This window comes from Triturus cristatus, chromosome 2_1 (assembly GCF_964204655.1).
Source record: "Triturus cristatus chromosome 2_1, aTriCri1.1, whole genome shotgun sequence".
In the NCBI taxonomy this organism is placed as follows: Eukaryota; Metazoa; Chordata; class Amphibia; order Caudata; family Salamandridae; genus Triturus; species Triturus cristatus.
Genome location: NC_140581.1, coordinates 882838480 through 882864576, shown reverse-complemented (window position 1 = coordinate 882864576; position 26097 = coordinate 882838480). Strand labels below are relative to the sequence as shown.

At 45.5% G+C, this 26097-nt stretch overlaps 1 protein-coding gene across 1 annotated transcript in view; it reads right to left on the bottom strand.

Moving 5' to 3' along the window:
- LOC146866031 (annexin A1-like) overlaps positions 1-23752 on the bottom strand; it is a 106228-nt gene extending 82476 nt beyond the window's left edge. Inside the window, exons 1-2 of the mRNA XM_085633051.1 lie at positions 23085-23752; positions 1657-1727 (exon numbers count right to left, since the gene is read on the bottom strand). Coding sequence (XP_085489177.1) covers positions 1657-1725 — 69 coding nt within the window. The 5' untranslated portion in view covers positions 1726-1727; positions 23085-23752. The remainder of the gene's footprint in view (positions 1-1656; positions 1728-23084) is intronic.
- Positions 23753-26097: the final 2345 nt, after the last annotated feature.

The following is a 26097-nucleotide window of genomic DNA, read 5'->3' as shown; positions in this document are numbered from 1 at the left end:
TGGTCCTCGAATGGTTCTCATCCTTCCTACACAACCGCACCCAAAGAATCAAAAACTTTGCGTCCGACCTGCATCCAGTCCACAAAGGAATCCCGCAAGGTTCAGTGCTCTCCCCGTAACTTTACAACATTTACATTGAACCCTCACCAAACTACTCAAAAAAGCCAACATCCGCTTTCATCTTTATGCAGATCTACCTGGAAACCTCCTCCAGCAAGGTCATCCAAAGACTCAATGACATACTGAAAGACGTCAAACACTGGCTGTCTAGCAACCACCTTAAACTAAATCCTGATAAAAACCGAAATTCTCCTCATCTTGAACAAAGAGGAGAACCCCCAAATTAATGAATGGCTAAAAGCTATTGATGCACTCAACGGGAAACTCACCCTGGCTGACTGTCAAATCACTAGGTATCACACTGGACCCGAAACTGGACATGACCTCACACATCAAGAACTCAGCTAAGAGTGCCTTCCTTAACCTAAAACTACTGAACAAAATTAAACCTTTCATCCCACCCAATGATCTCAAACAGGCCACCCAAGCACGGATGTTGTCAAGACTAGACTATGGGAATGCAGTCCTCTCAGGATTAGCAAAATCACATCCTGCTCCCCTCAAAACAACGCTCAACGCGTCAGCCAGAATGGTTCCCGAAATCAAGAAATTTGATCACATTTCTCCGGCACTCAGAGAACTTAAGTGGCTCCCAGTGGAAATGCGGGCTAGCTTCAGAACAGCCTGCCTCACACACAAAGCCTTGCACACCGGCAAACCCGAATATTTGGCGGCCGAACACAAAAAACCCGGTCGGACCAGGAACCTTAGAAGCTCAAACTCTCTTCTACTCATTCCGCTGAAAACTCAAAGCAAAAAACTGCGTCTCGATCCTTCGCCGGGAGCGCACCCAAAATCTGGAACTCTATTCCCCCCCCCCCCACATCAGAACTACTCCCTCTGCAAAATTCAAAAGTGAGCTCAAAGTCCTATTCCTCGACTGCTCCCTAGGGAACAGCCGGAGCGTGGAAGCAGACACCTCTCACAGCTTCGACTCTATGTCCGCAAGACTCATATCTGAACTCGTCGCCAATTGACCTACACTATTACTGTATTTTGTGATTCTCTGTATTGTAACTGTTGTAAAGTGCTCCAATACCCTCGGGTCAGGACAACGCTATATAAAACTTCTTAAATAAATAAGAAATAAATTAAACTTCCTCAGATGAGAAAACTGTGGATTAATAGTTTAATTTCTTTATTTGAGAACACTAAAACCATTGAACACCTTTACATTCAAGTGGGAAGAAGGCCTTTGACTATTAGCTACTATACTAAAGACAGACTGAGAATTTCTGAAAAGGTATGCTGTTGAGAAAACCTAAAACCTGAACAGCCTGAAACCCTGTGTGTCCTGTAATTGTTATACCAGTTTTATTTCTGCGAAGGACACTCATAGTACCTTGTAACTATGTCCTTTTGCAATGTAAGTTATGATCCAAACAACTTAGACAACTGGAGCTAATATAAATGGCATGCATCAATTTATCAATGGGCATTAACGTTGCTGAATAATATTCTTTCCATATGTAATATTTCATTTTACTGCACCAAAACAAGGACTAAAAACAGACTTATGTAAATAATTATACTTACACGTTTAACTATGTCTGCATGGCTATCCAGAAAGCAAGCTTCCCGTAGAAAAGTAGATACAATGCTCATTTCTGTATGAAATAAAGTAAATACTCATGATTTATTTTCACATTTCAAAACAGAAAAAAATTCACTAACTAATCTTACATTTTAGCATTCAGTGGTGCCTTAGATGTCAAAGATGCAATGCGTCGATACAATATGGAAAAGGAACTGGTGTTCATAAATGACAAAAAGTACCATTTACTTCCTTTCTGATCTTCTAGATAATAGGCTAGCGATAGCAAATATCCACATTGTTGTGTAGCTCTGTGCTTCCTGTACATTCACTCCTCATGTTGAAATCGCATGCATTGTGGTTCTGACTCAGATCAGCGTGGGCTCCTTATCTTCTTACAGTATTCAGTGTGAATTTACTATGCACGCTATGAACCATGTTGGAATGGACCTAAAGCTTGTGCAGACCCTTTCTCTGTGGTGTCAGAGAAACCTAATGTACATAATTTACTTTGACTGTCTGCTACTTGAGACAGAAAATCATGATATTTTATTCCTTCATTAAGGACAAACTTTCTCCCACAAAAAGGAGCAGGGGAAAGTCTGTCTTCAGGCATTCATGTGATCACACCTAATCAAATTAATGGTAGTAACCCAATAATGGTGAGAAAGAGCTCAATACACTGAATGGAATGATCATTACAGAAGTTCCGAGATGGGGAGGGGGGTCAGGGGACTAGTCTATATTCCTGGAAAGTCTTCTTGAAGACATGGCCGCCGTTTTCTAAGATTAATCTGCACTGTTTATAAAAATGACCTAATAAACAATTGATACATAGAAAACAGAGGTTTTTGATGGAATTGCCTTCAACCATAATGAACGTAGTAGGATTGGGGAAGCAGCCAAATTCTATTATCTCCTGGAGTTTATTTTCACAGGGTATTAGTTCAAGAAAAGAAAAATGAGGAATAAAAGAACGGTGATCGCTCTTTATTATTTTATCGAGGGGGCTATTAACTCACTACTGCAACACTTTTTAAATCTGGCTATTGACAGCATTAGCACACAAACCTCAGGTCACCAATTCGTCAAAAAAAGAACAGTACATAATACACAAATAGAATAGTCTACGGGAACAGGCCCTTTCAGTCCCTGGAATCCATGTATTTTTCCATTATTTGTCACGGCTTGAATCGCAGATCCATCAAAAGTATGGTATATTGTGGATGGTCCCAATTGTGCTCTCTGAAATGTGGTGATTAGGCACCAAATAGTCCATTTGTTAGACTGCAGATGGGACAGAACGTGGGTAGTTGAGTTTATGTATTTACTATACCTACACAAATACATTGTAATTACTGGTTTACAGCTTTTTTGTTTTGGAATAATGTTTTGGGTGCCTCTGCTGGTCAAAGACACTCGGGCTAATAACTAATCTATAGGCATTTATTTGTTTTACTTTGCCGTCATGATAAAATGTGGAGTTACTGCATTTTTGTTCACAAACTGTGTGCACAAAAGCTTTCCTAAACATGCAATGCATTTAGCAAAAGTATCTACTATGCAATAATTTGTGTGTTCGCCTCTTACATTCAAGACTTTCAAACTGAAAGTTACCTTTTGACTCCTTTTTAGAATGCAGTTCTTTAAGGGTACAGCAACAATGCTAATGAAACTGTTCATCATAGTGGAGCTACTCTCAGTGTCATAATAAACTCATTTGAAACTCCTCAGACATACACATATTCCCCACATATTCCCCACCTACCTCCATAATCTTATGTCCTTCCACCAACCACCCAGGCAACTTCACTTGACTCCTACTTACACACATCCAACGCATGGAAAAACAGATCAAGGCAGGTGTTCTTACATCACTTGTAAAGCGTGGAACATCCAACTCCACAGAGCCTCCTTTTATCATGAATTCCACAAGAAGTTGAAGACCTGGCTTTTCAATTAACCAGCGGACCCAAGGGAGGGCTTGGAAGAGAGCTGCTCAGCACCAGGTTACCCTAGCGGTGCATTTTACAAATACACAACAGTACTGACCATGCTCCTCATGGGATTATTCCATTCTGAACTGCCAGGAGCAACTCACTCCAGAAGAGAACACAAGCTGTTTTCCACCTTGTTTGGTCTCCTCAATGATATAGCTTGGATTCATTGCCCAGAGCGGGTTGAGGTAAGGGGAAGGAAGGGTTCGGTAGGGAAGAGTAGTATAGCTAAGGCTTCATTTTACAACACAGTTCAGAGGGAGGTGGTGATAAGATTAGGATAGGGACAAATAGTTTATTCCTTTCCCATGTGGCACTGAGCAAAGCCAGCACTGAAGTGGCACTATTATTTGGAATCTAAAGAGGCTGAATGACGAACGTAAGAGATACAGAGGTTATTCATATATGAGGCTACATGGGGTGGAAATTACTTTTATACAACAGTTGCCCACAAAAATATTAAACTAGCTAAGAAAAGTTAGGGCCAGCTTTATTAGTCTCAGCAACTGACAATATGAACTGCATATGTCCCATTTGGATGTATAGAGTACAGCGAGAAAAGGAAGACCAGAGTTTTTTGTCAACAGTGGATCTAAATGTCCAGGAAATTGACCTCATGAATATGTATGCATCAGACTGGATATATATGCTGTTCTTTCAGAAAACGCTGCAAGCTGTTCCCTGTACTTGGTGGTACCTCTCCTGTGAGTGGGGGCTTTGAACTGTCTCCTGGACCCCTTGATATATCATAGTGCAGTGAAAGTCCCATACTCAATTACAATATCCCAGTCATGGGATTGCCTATGTGTTAGGAGGAGACTACCCTCTGCTGCAAGTGTGAAGCTTGTGAAGAGCATGAATTGTGACTATCTTGACAGGGCCCTCTTCGACCATTCACCCCTATGACTTGAATATTCACAGAGCAGACACGTTGTGGATACATGTGGACTTTCTGCATGGAGGAACTGATGGGTTAATGCCAAACCAGCATGCAAATATTCCATCCTATTTTGCAACTAGGTGGGTTAAGTGTTGGTGTTGAGTGAATGGGATACTATGACCGTTGTGATTCAAGGATTTTGTATGGGTAAAATGTATGGCGTGCACAAACAATCAGATTGGATTCTGAAAGATTCAGAACTGAATTAAGGCACCTGGAGGTGCATTTATAAAGTTAACCTGCTTGAGAAGCTAAGCTAGTTCAGGAGACCTGGTTCCAGGAGCATATAATAGGCTAGATAAGTTCATCTGTGCAGCATATAGACCGTACATACAAAGAGGGATAAAACCAGTAGACTGCTATCATGGCTACCTGAGAGTGAAACCTCTTGAAAAAATATTTAACATGCGGTGAAAGATAGCAGGGAGATACGATAATGTAGGATGATATATATCAAATGCTTCACTGATAAAGGTCCCGTCTGTTCCCAGTGATGAAGAAATTAAGAGACATTGGAGGGCTGCTTCACTACCACATTCTACTGAGAACTAAAGAGACATGCTTGAGATATTGTTATTTAGGCAAGAGCTGCTAGATTTTTTTAAAGACCGGAACTGTAGAAAAACATTGGACAAAGATGGGCTCCCTTATGGGTTTTGCAAGGAATATGCTGAACTGCTGCTAGAAGTGTATACTGAAGTGGCTAAGGATGGAATCATGCCAACTACGAGGGAAGCCCTAACTGTGGTGCTCCCAGAGCTGTAAAAACATCTGAGAATGTAATTTATACTGGTCATTAATGATGGTTAATGTTGATTCAAAGTCCTGAGCAAGGCAACTGCATCCAGAAGGATGGCGGTGATTGAGCCCTCCTGAAAACATCAGCCAGTCTTGGTCTCAAATAGAGACACAATGTTAAATCTGCAGAGGCTCATGAATGTAATGCATTTCAAAGAAACAGCAGATGGGAGTACACGCTGGCTTTCTTAGAAATGGAGAAGGCCTTCAGTAGAGTGGGATGGCAGTTTCTATTCACAGCCCTTGAACAGTTCATCTGTCTCATTATTTGAAAATTGATTAAACGGTTACACTCTTCAGTGTGCCACGGTTAGTATTAAATGCATTCTTCTGAGAAGTGGAAGCTAGAATGTGAAATATGGCCTGGGTGTCTGCTTCAGAGTAATAGATTCACTGGTGGCTACATTCCAGTTTATGCTATGCATGAAGGGAGAGTTAAGTTTGCAAATAGCATGCATGTCATCTGGTCATGAAATGACACCTTGGCATATTTGAAGGACCAGCTACAGGCAATGCCACAGCTCTGGACTCAACCACACAGATTTACTAATTAGTTGGGCTTGGTTACAAATTGGCAGAAATCAAACCTATGCCCACTGGGAACACAGCACATAAAAAGCCAGTTGGCTACCTAATTTAATTTTGGAATGCCAAGAAGAATTCCTTAAATACCTAGGAATATAGATCATGCATAGGCTTCCATATAGTCTAGATTATTATTACCCCCATTTTATATCCTGAAGACAGAAGACACCCACTGTGAGAAACTGCATTACTGGTGTGGGAAGGGGTAACACTATTTAAGCAGCTGTTGGAATGGGTAAATATGAGGTCAATGAGTATTGTGTTATGTGCCGGCCTGACAACAGCAATACCAATAAATGCGCAATGTCAGTGTGCGAACTCACCCAAGCCTACACAGCCTCACTTATACAGACAGTAATGATTTTAATGTATGCCATAGTTGACGTACAAATGACAATGTTACCAGTAAAAGCAATGTCAGTGCAAGTCATGATCTAGGAATGCATAACTGACAATATCAGTAAAAACAATACCAATGTAGGCTATGACAAATAGACAAACTATTAAGAATGTTAATAAAAATGAGACCAGTGACTAGAATATTTTCAGGGGTTCAGGTGAACCGCACCGTCAGATTTCCCCAAAGTGACCTCCCCATCAACCCAGAGTCAGATTCGTGGTCAGACAGGCCCTACAACCCACACCTATCAAATGACAGGTCACAGATGGGGTTTCAACCCAAAGAGAAACCTATGCCCAGGGAAAACCCTGATCGATCCCACAGTCCCATAGTTGCACCACAAACTGGTCCTTGGCAACAGACCCAATAAACCAGGTTTGGCCAAAGGCTTGCATTCCCCAAACATACCACAAAGCTAGATACCACATGTAGATAGAAACACTCAGATCATAGGGGCGTGGCATGCACACCACACAGATTGATGGTTTGTCCCTCATTCTGGATATCTGGACGCATACACACTGGCCCACAAATACTCTACCACAGGTCAAGATCCATTTGTGTCCTGATCAGATACCCAAACATGCTAATTTACAACGGAGATGCTTTTCAAGAATGCAGAAATTGTTTTAGTTGTACGTCACAAGATGTGTCTAAAACCAGTCAAAACTATGTACACAGAAAGACCTCAGATGCATTCGGTCAAGACTCTCCCAGCCGCTGCATTCAATTAAACCAACTTGTTCCTGTTTTGCTAAACGCCTCTAGACTTTCCATTACTTTAAAGCAAATTCAAATCCGAGCAACACAGCAACTACAATCCTTGCCAGGGTCAGACAAGAAAAACCCCAAATTAACAGGTGCTCAATCCTCAGGTAGCTTGGAGGAGAGCAGTCAGGTTTATCTTAATGACAATGTGTAAAGTATTTATGCAGCACGTCAAACAGTAATAACATGAAAACACAAGAAAAAGCCCTCATCAAATTAGGCAAATAGAATAGAATTTAATTAATAGATCAAGACTAAAAACCAATCAATAGAACCGAAGATGTGCAATTTTAAAGATGTAGATGAAAAAAGCACCAAAAAGCCCAAAGCGCCACTCATGGCAATCTCGTCGTGCAAGACCAGGATAAAGTCACAAGATCAGGCTGACTGTGATGGATTGCAGCTCAGATACAATGACCAGGTTTGTCCTGCTAAAATGTTACCTTCTCAGTCCAGCATGAAGAGTCCCGTTCACAGTGGGGGGGAACCGCAAGGACTAGAGGAGCATTGCAGACAGGCATCGATGTAGCGCGAACAGCAGGCCTTGTGCTGCAGTTGGTCGTCACTGTAGCACAAAGATCCGGCTGTTCAAGAGCGGGCGGGCCAGAGCTTCGCAGTGGCACTACGAGCGAGGGAAATAAATGCTGTGGCACCAAATCAGGTTGATGGAAATTCGAGTTTGTGGGCTGTGCGATTGGCCTGGTTTCAGCCCCAACTGGCCCATTTGCTGTACTGAAGAGCCCAAAAACTTCAATTTAGCCTCACTGAAGTAACACCAAGGATTCAGGACCAGGGAAACACCACTTGGAGGTCAGGGACTTACTCCACCTGGATTCTGATTTAGTGTATTGTGAGCTGGTTATGTCGCTGTGGCTCTAAGCAGGAGGCCAGCAGACAAGCCTTTAGCAGAACTCAGGGCCTCCAGAGTGAATCCAAGGTCCAATCCATCTGACCTGCGGCAGTCCTTTCAGCAGCACAGCAGTCTTTCCTGCCACAGTCTTCACAGGTCCAGAAGTGCACTGAAGAGTTGGTGTGTGAGGTTCAATATGTTTACTTGATGCCTCTTTTGCAGAAGCTTCTAGAGGTTTTCCTTTTGAAGTGCACAGGTGCACAGGTTTCCTGCCTTCCATGGCTTCAGACTAACTACAGGGGGTGTTCAGCCCTTTTATGGAGGCAATAAACAATCTATTCAAGTGCAAGTAGGGCTGTATCCAGCTCCTTCCTCCCATCCTGCCAGTGATGACCCATCCAGGTGTACCTAAGCTCTATTGTGTGACTATCTAGGAGGAATACACAAATCCCAACTGTCAGCTACACCCAGTCAAGTGAACAAGAGAAAGGCTGCAGGTATTAAATGGCCAATGCAGGAAATGGTAACACTCAAACAAGTGGGTAGAAGAGAAGAGAAATAGGAAATGTAACTCAACTACAGGAGAATTTTCCTTTTTAAGGAGGATATCCCTCACCCATCAAAGGTGGAATGCTTCATTACTGGAATCTCCTCACACCGTAACAGCTGTTCATGGTGTGGAATACAACCCCCTCACTGTGAGGGATGAGCTCTATGGAATTTTTTAACAGAAATACTGGATTGCCTAGGGTGAGCTAGGGGGTGACGAGGTAAGCAGAGTTTGAAAGTAGAGGTAATGATGGATGTTTGTTACCTATCAAGGGAAAGCATCTTACATTTGAAGAGACTCAGACTCAATGCAAGGCACAGAAATTGAGGAGGCTCAATTAACGTAGCATGGATTCCCCCAGAAGTCAACTGAGTCTGGGGCATTTGGAGTGGTTCGAGGACTTCAATCCAGCAAATATGAGATGTCTAGTTTGTATTACATGATGACAGTTGAGACAGGTAAAAGACTACCATACTCCCTTGTTGAACAGGGTGGCATGGGGCATGTATGCAAGTTAAGACATTATTAGGTGATGCTAGGTTTAAAAGTGCACAGTTTACATGGGTTAATACACCTAATGGTTCTCCAAAATATTCATCCCTCTAGGTAGGACATCCAGGTGTTGCAGGAGGCATGCAAAATCGATTCACCCAAAACAGTCCTTAGCTCTTGCAGTGAAATATTGGAAGAGGCGTTTTTTTTTTTTTTTAAACAGATTGTCAAATAAAGATAATGCAGAGCACTGCCACCCAGCAACTCATGCAAAAAAAGATGTACAGACATGACTTTGACACTTTCTAGAGCAAAATAGGACAAATTGAGAGCAATACAGTTGCAATAGTACCCAATGAAATAGAGAAACAAACCCCCTAAACCCCCGGAAGAGGTGGTTTTTGATGTTGAGTAGTTGGAGTGGGAGGTATAGATGATAACTATACAAAGGATTGTATTTGGGTCAGCATAGAACGCCCAGGAAAGAGAAAATAAGACATACATTCACATCCGTTTGGTACTGGACAGTCAACGACTTCCAATACACTGGATTGGAAATGTAGAACTACCAGAGTATAGATAGCACAGATAAGTATTTGATTGGGAAGTAGCTGAAAGTATAGGATCAGAGTTAAACCAGCTCCAAATTTAGGGGAGTATATGAACATGTGGGGAGAATTGAGCCTTGATGCCATCTCAGGAAGATTTGCTTCTGCAAATAATGTGCTCATGTATACATGTTTTTAAAAAGTTGTCCATGTATGTATATGTTAAAAAGATAGCGGAGCAGTAGCAAAGAAAAAAAAGCATGGAGACAATGGGTGCCGAACCGCATTTTTTACATTTATAAGCATTGGTCTGTATCAATGGCCCTTTCAAGTTATTACATTGTGGAGTAAAATTAAACCTAAATTTGTTTAGCTGGTGTGTTAATGGTAAGAGGTTTTTGGGACTAAAACAGTGAGGCTAAAAGAGAAGAAAATAAGAGATAATTATGTAGAACCTTACCAGCTATCAATGAAGTCGTAGAAGGTTCTTTCCATTCTATTAAGTATTAAACTCCAAGGATGCCAGAAACATCTGTGTTTGTACTTTATGACTACTATGTTGGCAAATCTATACATGACAAATTGCATAAAACACAAGTGGGTGTGCGCAACTTGATCTCGTTTGTTCACCATGCCGTGTGTGTGCTTTTATTAAGGCAAAGCATATAGAGATTAAAAGGGATGACAGACCTAAAGTAGGAATTAGATCCCCCCCCCCACGAAGGTGACGTTTTTAAATTATATGTTCATGTTAAGAATCTGCAATTAGATGTTCAGCATTCGTGAGTGGAGGCGGACAGCAACTTAATTCCATTTGCCAGATTACCTGCATACATCATGTTTATGGTGCACCCAACACTGGGACAGAGCCTTAAGTAACATGTAGTAGGTCTCCAATAGTTTTGGGAGCTAGCCATCAAAATACCTAGAGATTCAGGTTCTAATAGCAAATCTACCCATCAGGTAAATAAGAGGAGGCCTTTACACGAATATTATACCGCATGTTAAGCAAATCACAACTCCCAAGATTTCAACATCATAAGTACATCTCAAGTTACTCAGAAACTGGAACAAACTGCTTTGAAGTGGGAGAAAAGCATGGTCATCCAACCAAGTTTGCCCACGGTGCTATCTTTTCACTGGAAACCACAATATACGCAGGCTCCTCCTGCGAGTAGGCCGAATGTAAATGTGGGGCAACCAGCATGTTCGGAATGAGCATCTCTACCATGCATTCTTGCACCCAAGTCAAGCTATTCCAAGTCATGTGCCCTGGAATAAAGGAACAAGTGGAACTGCAACAACTGGGTCCAAATCCACATGTGGACTCCCCATTCTGTGGGCAAAATGAAGTGGGGGCCATGTAATAGGCAGCAGTGGGGAGGGTGTCAGAGGAGGCTATTGGCAGGAGGGAATGAATGCCACGGTCCCTTGTGCCATAGGAGGGGTTCATCAGGGTCTGGGTGGCACTTGCAGGCCAACCCGCATGCAATTTTATTGGCCTATTTTCCTTCTGGTGAAATTGAGCTTGGCCTTCCAGCATCTGGGCCATACAGGTACAGCAACACCTGGCTATGTATTTGGTTGGAGAAGTATACTCTGCGGGGAGGACAAATTCTTATCCATGGTTCGCAAATCTAAACTTCAGGCGTTTCTGCTTAGTTACGCATTTGCGTGCCGCAAATTTAAAAAGGGCGAAATACAGGCAAAATGCTCCGCAGCACAAACATTTCTCACTCCTTGCAGGAAGGAATGGATGGAGTGAGTGACAAATTCATGTGTCATGCAGCATTGCCAGGGGACAGACAGTGTAATCAACGCAGAGGTAACTGCATTAAGATACATATATTATTCAGCCAGACAGTGTCTCAAAGCGGGCTCCCAGCTGGGGAGCCTGCCTGTGTGTGGTGCCTTGATCACAGAGTGCCAGGAAGATCCTGCACACTAGCTTCCTTCCTTCTAACAGCAACTGTTCTGTGCTTTCTCCTTTCCGCCTGCGCAGCAACATTGATTTTACATTCATTTTGCGTTATTAGTTTTAGTTTACTCCAATGTAAATCTCAGAATTGTTTTATGTCATTTTTATGACATTATTATTGCTTTCGTTTTATTCCTCAGATGGTTGAGGCTTCATCTGCTGAAGTAGGATTTTCTCTGACATGGCCTGGCACAGGATCTACTCCTCTAAATAAGTTAGCGAGGGGCCACATGGTCATGTCAAACACCTGAAACCTTTGCCTTGGAGAAAAGGTGTTCCCCTTGAACACGGTGGAGGCAGTCAGATCAGTGTGACCTCAGTCTGCACTTAATGAAATGATGGGATAGTTATTTAAGACAGATTAACGACCATTTCCAAAACCATCTCCATGTGAGCGATTGGGTCCCTGTTTATGTTTCACATTTTCCCTTTCATGCCTGTATGCTCTTGTGTTTCAATAGCTTATATGAGTCTTGTGTAGTGCATACTGTGAATTGAGATACCTCTAGTTAGCTGGCTGTTCATCACCAGTTGAGTGCTCAGGAGTTGAGGCTGCAGGCTGCATGTCAAAGGGTCATAAGTGTATTCAGTTTTGATGCCTATGAAGTCATTAGCGTCTCCTTAGTGCCCAGGGCAAGGGTCATATGTGACCATTATAAATAACATTTTATATGAAAGTTGGTGAAAAGTGTGTACATAACTGAAACGTTGACAGCGCAAGAAGAATAAATATTGCATTTACAGGTATGGACAGAGATAAAGGGTATGGTGAATGAGAGGTAACACAAGGAAGTACAGAGATGTACAGGGGGAGGGGTGTGTGAGATGTGAAGATAGAATATATCAGAAAGATATTGGGAGAAAAAGGTTGAAAGTGCATACCAGACTGAGATTGCAAAGTAATAAGCATAGGTCCATTTGTGTGTTCTATTTAGCTGCAACAATTGAGTGCACCCAACTTAGCTGGTTTCACCACAGATATGTAGTAATTGTCGCATTGTGGGGTAAATGTGCTTCTGGGGTCCTGAAACGTCTACTGCTTTTAGGTGGATTCTCTAAAGTGGTCTACTGTTGGTGCACAGCGCCTCCAGGGGTCGCGTTTCTTTTGCTCTTGGGTGGACTCAAATCAAGTTACTGTTGGCTTAACAGTGCTTCCTGAGGTACACCTGTGGTTGTGCCAGGACTGACAACCATGTCCCTTTCAGAGGGAAACTTATTTTGTCCTGCCATGCAAACCGTGGATCTCGTGTGCATAAAGAATAATCAATGTAAAGTCACTGGGATTCAGATCATTAACAAAGGGGACACACACTAACTTGAATGGCAATGAAACTCACCTTTTTATAACACTTTAAGAGTGGGAGTGTTTACATCCAGCTGCAACATTTTTCTTTAACACTCAACATGAAAACTATACACTTACGATGACACAGCAACCAACACCCGTCTACACGTGCACTGTAAGTAAGGGTCAGACACGGTTCACCCACTAGGAGTGTACCTTGAGGACTCAAGAGGTGGAAAAGCATTATAAAAATGGTACAATACCAGCTACAATACCAATTAATGATTATGGGTAGAGGTTCATTTGAGAAGGGGTTTCTGAAAGGCAGTGTCAGAGTTAATCACACGCCAGGGAATACTTTAATGACACAGGGGCTGAGCATGTGACTCAGTCCCAGCTTATCTACACTTTCTTAAATACTTACTTATAAAATCACCTTATTTCTATGTGTATTTGAAAATAATTCTATTGTCTGCTTTTCACTGCTACTGCCCCAAGTTCTTTAAATAAACCATTCCTTTTATTTTAGATTATTAGAGATTAGCAGCACCATGTAAAATCTTATTTAACTTGTTTTGTATTTCGAGCTAAGTTACTGGCTCAGTATACATTAAAATGCACGATTAACTGGTTTTCTTTTATATTCCTTAAGGGCTAAAAGTATCTCAGAGGGTTGAAAACACTTTGGCCGCGTCCAGATTGAGATCCTGAAAGTAGTCGTTCACTAGAGCCCCACTGTTGGAAAACGAGGCAGCATCTGAGGCCTGCACAAATAACTTGACTACATTTGTCCTTCACTGGGAACCAAACACCCAATTGTAGCGCCTGACTCTCAGAGGGTAGCGTTGCAGAGCAGTCTGAGGCTTACTCAAGGGAGGTGGTGTGGGCTAGTAATCGCCATTTGCAGGTGCACAAAAATAACACTCAATAATTGATTGTCCAGTCTGTACTTTGCTTTATAAAAGTAAGAGTACATTTATTAAACACACACACTACTCAATACTATGCACCAATTTACAAATATACATAAGCTGTTGGAATTACTTTGTTACATTGCATAACATCTCCACCCCTCCCGCAGGGGGGTGGGGTCTAGTACCACCACTCCCATGTATGCACATCAACTTGCCCCCAATGCAGTTAGCTGAACATAACCGGGAGCGAGGGCCCTGCGCACTGGCACCATCCCAGTGGCGACCCACCCCATTACCTCAACAAGCATTAAAAAGGGGTAAACCTGCCTTGGTGACACATGAACCTGAGTGAGCATCTCCTACTGACCATAAAGTATGCACCTCTATATCTTAAGGGCTAGCAGTCTGGGGTCTTCACCTAAGCGCAGCAGCAATAATCCATGTTTACGCACACTTTAGAATGACAGTACTCATCACCTTGGTTCATCATCTGAATGCATGGCAATTACAGCCCCTAAGGGCATCACAGATGAAATCACAGGATTGTGCATATACAGCCAGACACCCTAGCAGGACTGTCTGGCAACATAGCCCCACTTGGCATATGACATCTCCTTACACATGTGACTTACAGTCCCTTCAAAAGAAGTACTCCTGGCAACTACACTTCTCCTGCAGTGCACCTCTTCACTTTAAAAGGAATCACAGGTAAAAGCATGGGATTACGTAAATACAGCCAGACCCCCTAGCAGGAAGGTCCAGCAACATAACTCCATTTAGCTTAACATCACCTTACACAGGTATTTCACTTTACACATGTGACTTTCAGTACACCTAAAAAGAAATAACCAATAGTAAATGCATTTCGGTGCAACTACACCACTTCACCTCCAGGGGATGCCCTTCTGCAGACATCCCCAACTCAGCCCTTCACTCCATGATGCACTTCATAGTACACCCTCAGCTGTAGAACATAAGTTCCAGCCTAGAAGGTGTTAAAGGCTGGCTGAGCCCTGGAGGGTTTATTCTTTCAGATGCCCCGTGAAACTTAGGGGCGGACTGTTCTTTATGCTGGGGGGGAGACTGCGGTGCTCCTTCAGCCCCCCTGCACCTCTTTTCACACATGAGGGTGACCCCCTCCTCTGGGGGCCACCAAAATGGCAGATTTCTTCGTGCTTGGGGGGGGGGTAGGGGGGAGACTGCGCTCCTCCAGCAGCTCCCCCAGCACCTTTTCACAAGTGAGGATGACCCCCCTCCTCTGGGGGCCACAAAGCACCAAAACGGCAGATTTCCAAATGCCTGGTGAGGCATTATGGGGTGCTTCCTGCTCCTCTTTACAAGCCCCAGCCACTGGGTGAACTCTCCTCCGCCCTCAGGGTCTCTGATTCAGCAGGGTGCTGTCTTCACTGGCTCCCTGCGCCAGCCTTTCGCCAGGCTCTCCTTCTGGGCCTCTCTTCTCCCTGCGCAGAGGCCCCTGCTTCTGTGCACCAGTTCTGTGCTCTTCTTCTGGTGCTGATAGGGTCCTGGGGGCAGTCAGGGGATCTCTCCTTCCAACTGCCCATTGCGCCAGGCTCCAGCACCTTCACCCTCAGCAGACCACACCCCAGAGAGACCTGCTCTTCCTGTGCAAGCACTTTTTAAAAGTTGAGTAGGGGTCTGGCAGGAAGTCTCTGTTGGTCCTATCAAACAGCGACACATCACATCCCTGCCCCTGCTCCCTCCTTGTCCAGCCTCTGGGCTTGTTCAAAATGGAGTCGTCCAGAGTTTCTGGACACATGTCTGAAGCCTCATCCCCCACGCTGCCTTCCCTCCTTGGTGCAGCCTGGTACCCAGTGACAGCAGTTGATGGATTGGCCTGTAGCCCCTCCCATCTTCTCTTCATGGAGAAGAGGCCCTAGCTTGTGGAAGAAAGGTTATCAATCCATCCAGCTGAGGTCAGCCCTCAGCCTGGGTCTGGTCATGGTTGGCTCAGAGAAATATGACAGTTCTGGATGACCCAAAAGCAGTACAAATATGACTTTGGACTCTGCAGAATACTTATTGTCACATTCGCTACATTGGACTTAAGTGCGTGTCTGGATTCTGTAGGCCTAATGGAAGTTAATCTAGCCATGGGCCCCACATTCCCATAGGGGAATAATGAAGTGAAAACACAGTAAAACACACTGACTTTCCCTGGCATGTTTCTTTATAGGGTATAAAGCCTATTCCACGTCACCACCCAATACTGCATAAGTCCTGCCACACCATTCACTTTGTAGCTGCTCCTGGACTGCGCACGCTAGAAATCTCCCCTGCGCAGCCCGTACACGTGTGCACACGCGTGTACACATGTGTCTGTATGTAACCAGCCCGGTGTCCCTTACTCCAGCTGCTGAACAATGGCCTGGTCAAGCCAGGGGAACACCAGTAAAATCCCCATGCAGTCTTACATCCTGAGTTCACTGTGGGTGAGTCCCAACTTATGAGGCTCCCCCATAGTAAAAGCTCCACAATTAGGTGCTCAAAAAGCGAAAAATCCAGGAGGCCCATAGTGTCAGAACCACCTTCTAACACACGCCGCGCCCAGCTGATTCATACAGGGAAGAAGTAGCCACTCTACATGTGTTCACTTCCCGTAGTCAGCGATAACTAGTTATAAGGGGTTCTGACCAGACCCCCCTTACTGACCAGTTATCCGCTTAGACCACCTACTCCTCCCATCCATGAAATCTCCACCCATGACAGGGATCCCAGACTACCCTAAGAACCATCCGGGCTCTAGGTTAGATACCTCTAGGTCACTCACGGTCTACATGGACTCAGCCTAACCAGGCTCACCTTTGCCCTTGGGCATGCAACACTATGCCTACCACTTCTCTGGACAAGGGTCTAGTGCCTCAGCACTGATGCGGTCTTCTGGGATAGGTCTAAATCCCATCCCCTGGGTCACTAGCTTGTCTCCCTTGCAGAGTTTGTTCCAACCACTACCCTCTCCCCGTTTGGTCCTTGCACCCCAAAGATGCAACCTCTCTGGACCCTCACCCTCCCGTTGAAGTCATTCTGCTGCCACCACCCTTTCAGGATGACTGTCTTCCCTAAAGAAAGCACAGCCAATTGTGCTTCACCACACAGAAAAGCACCCTTTGGCCACTGGCCTGGCTCCCTGATAGGACCTCAGACCGGCCTCACCACCACACTGGCAGTGCCAGGGAGGAACATTGAGGGTGCCTCATCAGACATCCTACAGCTCATTCCCCCCCCCGATCAGTAGCTCCACCCGGAAACTACCCCGGGAACCTAGACCCCTTCCTTGCTCTCCGCTGCGAGAACAGGGTCTATGTACCCTTCCCTCCGAGAGGCGCGCTCTCCTCCCAGAGTACCCTTAGAGAGCCTGTGGGCCCCGAGTTAGCTAGACCCAGGCCCACCTCTCATGGCTCTCCCCGGTCTCCCTGAAGCGCCTTGGGAGACCGCCCAGGGACCTACATGGTCCCTGGATGGCCTGCACCACCCCTTATGAAGAGCAGGGTCCCTTCACTTAAGATAGGCCCCAACTGCCTTCAGGGTAGTACTACCACTCTCAGCCAGGGACCCTAAAGATCCTGGCTAGGCCTGCACCACCCCTTCGCGAAACACAGGGTCCCTTCACTTAAGATAGGCCCCACCTGTGTTCAGGGTGGTAGTACCTGACAGAAGTCCACCTCCTGCCTCGAGCTAAGGGAACACCCCCTTGCTCCTGGTCCTTGGGTCCAAGTCCCACCGGACCTACCGGACTGGTCACCGGCCACCCGACCCCGACACCTCAGGGTCCACCACTAACCCTTCCCCTGGAAACTAGGGAGCACATCGCCCCCACTCAGATCTCCACTGGGTCAGTTACCTAGCCCACCTAGGGTACCTAGGGGCTACCACCACACACCATCATTCAAGAACTACCCTCCTTTGGGGCCACCCACTACCAGGGGCCACCCCTGGGTTGCTCACCTCCCCACCAGTTAACCTGGGGGACCTGCCGGACACAACTCTACCACACCCTCCTCCCACCGTGGGAAAAGTTTCATGGGGTCCCCCACCATGGGAACCCCTTGGGCGCTACTACCCGGGGTAAAGAAACCTCTTGCCCCACCCTTCCAGTGGTTTTGGCCTGCGCCATTAGCAAGAAACTTCCAGTGGGGGAAGGATATCTGAGGCCCCTCCTGTGGAAACCCTCCCTGCCCTTAAAAAGCGCAGGAACCTCCCAGGACACCTACTTCTCCTGTCCCCCTTGAAGGTCAATCCACCCCTACACCCCCATCAGTTGCTGTCCCTATCTCTTGAGGAGACACCCTCCTCATGCAGGTGTAATGTATGCAGTGTTAGGGTTCAAAGGTGTACAATGTCGCTTAGAACATTTGTATGCAATCATTTCCTGGAAAGCACCATCCCGCTAGCACATTATAATCAACATAGCGCGGTCATATCAATACAGCTTACATTCAAACCATATTAACTTCACATGAAACATATGGGCGCGGGGCTTTCCTTTCCCATACCTTTAGTTCACATAACCAAAACGTTGAACCTTTCTCAGAGCCTTGCGCTCTTCCATTTGCTCATTACTGCATAGGTAATGTGTGGCAAAACTGGACTTATCAAATGCTATAAATGCACACCAGAATGGGATACTACGTTTCCCGCCGCTAGCCACCAATGTTGGAAAACAAGGCAGCATCTTTGAGGCCTGCACAAATAACATGACTACATTTGTCCTTCACTGGGAACCAAACACCCAATTGTAGCGCCTGACTCTCAGAGGGTAGCGTTGCAGAGCAGTCTGAGGCTTACTCAAGGGAGGTGGTGTGGGCTAGTAATCGCCATTTGCAGGTGCACAAAAATAACTCAATAATTGATTGTCCAGTCTGTACTTTGCTTTATAAAAGTAAGAGTACATTTATTAAACACACACACACTACTCAATACTATGCACCAATTTACAAATATACATAAGCTGTTGGAATTACTTTGTGACATTGCATAACATCTCCACCCCTCCCGCAGGGGGGTGGGGTCTAGTACCACCACTCCCATGTATGTACATCAACTTGCCCCCAATGCAGTTAGTTGAACATAACCTGGAGCGAGGGCCCTGCGCACGGGCGCCATCCCAGTGGCGACCCACCCCATTACCTCAACAAGCATTAAAAAGGGGTAAACCTGCCTTGGTGACACATGACCCTGACTGAGCATCTCCTACTGACCATAAAGTATGCACCTCTATATCTTAAGGGCTAGCAGTCTGGGGTCTTTACCTAAGCGCAGCAGCAAGAATCCATGTTTACGCACACTTTAGAATGACAGTACTCATCACCTTGGTTCATCATTTGAATGCATTGGAATTACAGCCCCTAAGGGCATCACAGATGAAATCACAGGATTGCGCATATACAGCCAGACACCCTAGCAGGACTGTCTGGCAACATATCACCACTTGGTTTATGACATCTCCTTACACATGTGACTTACAGTCCCTTCAAAAGAAGTACTCCTGGCAACTACACTTCTACTGCAGTGCGCCTCTTCACTTTAAAAGGAATCACAGGTAAAAGCATGGGATTACGTAAATACAGCCAGACCCCCTAGCAGGAAGGTCCAGCAACATAACTCCATTTAGCTTAACATCACCTTACACAGGTACTTCACTTTACACATGTGACTTTCAGTCCACCTAAAAAGAAATAACCAGTAGTAAATGCATTTCGGTGCAATTACACCACTTCACCTCCAGGGGATGCCCTTCTCCAGACATCCCCAACTCAGCCCTTCACTCCATGATGCACTTCATAGTACACCCTCAGCTGTAGAACATAAATTCCAGCCTAGAAGGTGTTAAAGGCTGGCTGAGCCCTTGAGGGGTTATTCTTTCAGATGCCCCGTGAAACTTAGGGGTGGACTGTTCTTCTTTATGCTGGGGGAAGACTGCGGTGCTCCTGCAGCCCCCCTGCACCTCTTTTCACACATGAGGGTGACCCCCTCCTCTGGGGGCCACCAGGCACCAAAATGGCAGATTTCTTCATGCTGGGGGGGGGGGGGGGGGGGAAGACTGCGCTCCTCCAGCAGCTCCCCCAGCACCTTTTCACAAGTGAGGGTGACCCCCTCCTCTGGGGGCCACAAAGCACCGAAACGTCAGATTTCCAAATGCCTGGCGAGGCATTATGGGGCGCTTCATGCTCCTCTTTACCAGCCCCAGCCACTGGGAGAACTCTCCTCCGCCCTCACGGTCTCTGATTCAGCAGGGTGCTGTCTTCACTGGCTCCCTGCGCCAGCCTTTCGCCAGGCTCTCATCTGGGCCTCTCTTCTCCCTGCGCAGAGGCCCCTGCTTCTGTGCACCAGTCCTGGGCTCTTCTTCTGGTGCTGATAGGGTTCTGGGGGCAGTCAGGGGGTCTCTCCTTCCAACTGCCCATTGCGCCAGGCTCCAGCACCTTCACCCTTAGCAGACCACACCCCAGAGAGACCTTCTCTTCCTGTGCAAGCACTTTTTAAAAGATGAGTAGGGGGCTGCCAGGAAATCTCTGTTGGTCCTATCAAACAGCGACATATCACGTCCCTGCCCCTGCTCCCTCCTTGTCCAGCCTCTTGGCTTGTTCAAAATGGTGTCGTCCAGGGTTTCTGGCCACATGTCTGAAGCCTCAACCCTCAACCCTCACGCTGCCTTCCCTCCTTGGTGCAGACAGGTGCCTGGCACCCAGTGACAGCAGTTGATGGATTGGCCTGTAGCCCCTCCCATCTTCTCTTCGTGGAGAGGAGGCCCTAGCTTGTGGAAGAAATGTTATCAATCCATCCAGCTGAGGTCAGCCCTCAGCCTGGGTCTGGTCATGGCTGGCTCAGAGAAATATGACAGTTCTGGATGACCCAAAAGCAGTACAAATATGACTTTGGACTCTGCAGAATACTTATTTTCACATTCGCTACATTGGACTTAAGTGCGTGTCTGGAATCTGTAGGCCTAATGGAAGTTAATCTAGCCATGGGCCCCACATTCCCATAGGGGAATAATTAAGTGAAAACACAGTAAAACACACTGACTTTCCCTGGCATGTTTCTTTCCAGGGTATAAAGCCAATTTCACGTCACTACCCAATACTGCATAAGTCCTGCCACACCATTCACTTTGTAGCTGCTCCTGGACTGCGCACGCTAGGAATCTCCCCTGCGCAGCCCGTACCTTTGTGCACACGCGTGTACACATGTGTCTGCATGTAACAAGCCCGGTGTCCCTTACTCCAGCTGCTGAACAGTGGCCTGGTCAAGCCAGGGGAACACCAGTAAAATCCCCATGCAGTCTCTTACATCCCGAGTTCACTGTGGGCGAGTCCCAACTTATGAGGCTCCCCCACAGTAAAAGCTCCACAATTAGGTGCTCAAAAAGCGAACAATCCGGGCGGCCCACAGTGTCAGAACCACCTTCTAACACCCACCCACCCATACCCTTCTGAAAAGTATATTATGTGGATAGATGTAAAGTCAGCGAGAAGGAAAGGGGATGCCATCACCCGTTCCCAAATTTACTGCAGGGTATGGGTACACCCTCCACTATAACTAACTTAAGACCGAGAACGCGAGGTCTCATTAGAAGGTAGTATAAAGCAAAGATAAAAAAATATATATATTAAAATTAATTCATGGGTTTTTGCCATGACCACAGAATGACCCACTAGATTCAACATTACTAAATATGTATTACTTTTTAGACAGATTTCGTCAGAGTCTCTAGAGGAGATTTCAAAAAAAAATTATCGCTGGCCATGCTTAGTGATAATTATATTATCGCAGGCTATCTCTGGTATTTATCGCCCTGGTAGCGCGTTAACAATGCGTTACTCCAGGGCAATACAAATTCCAGAGATAGCAAGGCTATCACCCTTTTGCAGGGAACATTGCTGGTTTTCCAGCGATGTTCCCTGCAAAAGGCCAATAACCTTGCTGATACGACCCACAGGGTCGTTATCAGCATAATCCACCCCCTATGTTAGGGATGGCTAAATCAGGATTTTAGCAGACGTTAGGTTTTGCCGAAAACGTCTGTGTGCTAAAATCATTTGGGCTGCCTTGTAAATATCCCGATGTAAACATCAACGATATTTACAAGGTAGTCCATCTTGGGTACGCCCACTTTGCATCTCATTGGAGATGCAAAGTGAGGCGTTGGGGAATAAGGGTGCTAACATACGATTATGCATGTTAGCACCCTCTTGTAAATAGGGCGCTGGTTTGATCTCCGCTTTTTTGGCTTTGTAAGCCAAAAAAGCCGAGATAAAGCCCTTGTAAATATGCCACAAGGTGATTTCACCTCTTTCCCGCATGTATCTTCATGGCACGCCCAGGCTTCTACAGAGCTTCAGGAGCCGGTCCGATGGCCTCATAACCAAGATACGCCACTGAACTCCCGGAAACGAGTTCCTGTGATGGTGGTTCTGGTTCCTCCTATAAACTTTATATGAACCTGTGAAAAGAGACGTGCGTCTTCTCTGGCTTCTTCCCGCGTCGCCTCCTCCTCATGCACAGCGAAAGTTCCCAGAGTAAATGTTTTCCAACACCGCTGCAGGTCTTGGTTTGCTGTGCATATGAAATCCCATTTAGTAGACACTGTCAAGAAGCCAAAAAGCACTTAATGCTTCGTTGCACTCAGTGAACTTGAAACACCAGTTCCCGAAGGACTGGGGAAAAGGAGAAGCTTAAAAAGACACACCCCTCTTCGCAAATTTTCTGGAGCCCTTGACCGTGAGCTTCGATCACGGTCATCCTATAACGGGCTGCTCGGGAAGAGGCGGGGTAGAAGGTGTGCGACTCCGCAGAGCAGCCGCAGCTCACACCGCAGAGCGGGTTGCATGCCAACGGCTTTGCAACTCTGGCAATCACAAACATACACTTTACTCCGAGCGCTTATTGGAGGGCGGTCTTCCCCACCACGCTCCCAATTAAGCACACAGTCGGCCATTTTATACTTTTTTTTTTTAGCGAAATGAAGCATTCATTTCCTGTGACTCACAGTTTAACAGCAGCAGTTTTCCCGATTGTGTGCAGCCTTTATACAAAATACTTTGTAGCTTTTTCCGCTTTAAAATAAGTGTCTTTTGAAACGAAAATAACGGGTAGAAGTACTTCCTAGTTTCGATGCACGATCAACAAACCATGTTAAGAAAATGTAACAATGTAACAACTGGGTTTTGCCTACTTCTTTACGCCCAGGGTTTTGACTGGGCACTCGCTCGCCTCCGCCCACGAACCTGAAAAGTGTTTCAAGTACACAAATAACATGCTCCGATGTCAAATTTGTAATCCAAACTAGGAAGAAAAATGAAAAACTTACTTGCTTTGTTTCAGATGGTAAGCTTCTCACTGCAGCTCTGAGTCAGAAGAGAGGAGCCTCGCCTTCGGGCGTTTATGTAGCCAGGCAAAACCACACCTAGCGACGGCAGAATATTACAGCGCATCCGTGATTGGTCCTTTATGTCTCAGACAGCCTCCTCTCCGCCCCAAGAAACGAACGGCCCTTGAAATTCTCCTTTAACAATACTTTTGTTACCGCAACGATACAGAAACATAATTAAGGAAAGGTGGCGGCTATTTAACTGGTAACCCGGTAAATCGTGCTTTTTCTTTACTATTTATCCGTGCATCTGGCTAAACAGAAGAGTGTATACATATCCAGTCAATTCAATAAACCTTTATTCGATTTTTGTGTAAAAATCTTATAAGAGCACCATACAATTTATTATAGGAATGAAATACAATAAAAACAGTTAATAAAACTAAGGCGATAATAAAAATGAATTAAACAGCTCCATCCAATAAAGGACGGCTCTGCGAAAGTGCACTAGCTCAGCAGTGAGGAGCCAACACTGCTGTACAGACAGCGGTTCCCAGAACTGTGCTGATAAGCTATAATTATCCTTCCATCGATGTCCTACTACATAGAGGCATGTTTAGGAAACAATCAACAGTGTAACAAACATCGGGACTGTCTAACATCTGAAGATACGTTAATGCATCCCTGCATTTCTTAAAGGCAAACAGTGGCGGCTCTTTCGCAATGTCGGAGGAGCGTCGCCCCACTACCGGGCTCAGAGCCAGCAAATGTAAAATAAAATAATGTTCTTGCATCGTTTTATTTTACAATTGCCGGATCTTGGGAGGGGCGGGACCTAGGCATGTGAGGGGGGAGGAGGAGTGCTATGTGCACTCCACTCCCTAAGTGCTCATGTGTGTTTGGCTGGCTGTCTAAGGCTGACCAAAACACACATGCGCATTTAGGTTTTCTCCTACGGACTCCCCGGTCTTAGCAGGGCTTCTTTCCTGCCTGCTCAGACCAATCAGTGCGGGGATTGGACAGGGAGTCTGTCCCAGGGGCTGCTGGAGTTACATGCACATACATGACACGGTCCAAGGCTACACAGTTGTATACACCAGTGACTGGCAGTACAAAAGAGAACACACAGACTGCATGATCTATCTGGGGACTCAGAAAAACGGCATGTGACATCCATCAGAGAGCTGCATGAACAATTACCTGGTAATCCCCTCAGCACAATGCAAAGATGCACATACATGACACTGTTCAGGGATCCATCATCAACAGCTGACATTAAATGACATTCATCATGGTCCCCCCATTAAAGCAGTGCACTTTGTGATCTGCATGGTACATGTTCTTTGCAGCAGGCATATTAACCCTCTGTGCTACCTTTCCAGAAGTCAGCCCTTCCACTAGACAAAACTCGGATCTCTCTCTAGGAAGAACATTAATCACCGAAGTTATCATGACATTTTTATTGTTTCTGAAAATTGCTGGAGGCCAGGAAGGTGGCAGAAAGTTTTTTTATAAACCATAATATACTTGCAAACACTACGCACCCACCCAAAATAGGTACCCAGTGTGGTCACACCGTTTGCACCGCCCTAACCTGCTCAAGGTTCATGTGACCTCAGTAACAGAGTCACAGTGACTGGGTCACTGTTTCTCTAGGGTGTGCTGCTTCGTAGGCCTGCCCGCAAGACTGGAGATGAACTTCAGTATGGATTGTGGTGGACAGGCCTTCAAGGTTAACTCACAATTGACACCACTAGGGTACACCTGCTTGTGCTAAGACATCAAGCCTTCTAAGGTCTAGTGGGGCCTTGTAAGGTCTAGCATGGGAATATGCTCCCTCAGTAGAGTGGCCTGGTGGACTGGTAATGAAGGCTGAACCCTGTTCCCCAGTTCCAAATTCCACAGCTCTGGCCATAGTGCCAATCCTCTCCCCCACTGAACACCATACTGCCCCAATGAGAGAAACTCGCACTGCCTTCAGCTACAACCTAATTTTGCCCGCTATAAACACTTGGATGTTGCTCAATTCAAATTATGCACTTGATAAGAGTAATATGCTGCCTAAAAAAAAGTAAAAGCAAACACTCATAGGGAATGCAAGATGAAGTAAAGCATGTGAAATGTAATCAGAAACAACATGGTTACCTTAACGATCTCTCACTCACTATTCAGAAATCAGCGAGTGGTTTTACCTGAAAAGTTAAGGACATGACTACAGGGCCCTGAAGGGAACCGTTTCAATGTCCATTGCTTATATCCTTAATAAACGTAAGCAGTATGGTTTAAAAAGACCACATCCGTAAACAGAGCCATGGTACACATTTTGTTTTCATCCATCATCCAGGTATTGCAGTACCGCCAGGAATGGTGCACTTCCCCACCTGGGGACAACAATGCTGTTCAAAGAAAGACGAGAAAACAAAAGTAGCGCTTCACTGCAAAGTCTGTAAAGTGAGGCTGATGTGTTTGGATGTGAATAAAACCATTCCTGCCACTTTGCAACCACTCCGTCTTGCTTTATTTAGTTATGTATTTATTTTTCATAGTTAAAACCTTCTATTTCTCTCCATCCCGCTGCACTTTGGAATAGAATATGTCAGAAAAAGGGCATTTCACGCAAGAGTGTTTTTCTCTTTTGGATCCATATCACAGGGAAGCAACTAAATGATAGAAGGAAAGAGGTTGTGAACCGTTTCTTCAAGTTACGGTTAGTCAGTAAGTGAAGAGCAAGACAGAAAGAGAGGGAATAATAGGAAGAGGGGGGGGGGGGGGGGGGACAGCTGCCAGCACAAAAAAGAAGAGGACATTGCCCGAGTCCTATTCCTTCTCTGCCCGTCCCCGAACGTCCGCGAAAGCAAGCCGAGCCTTATCTGAATGCCTTTGTCCGCCCCCAAAATAGTGCCGCCTGGGGCGGACCGCCTCTACCGCCCCCCCCCCCTCACCTTCCCCCCAGCTACGACACTGGAGGAGACGTGACACTGGAGGCGGCCGGCAGTAAAAGGTAAGTTAATTT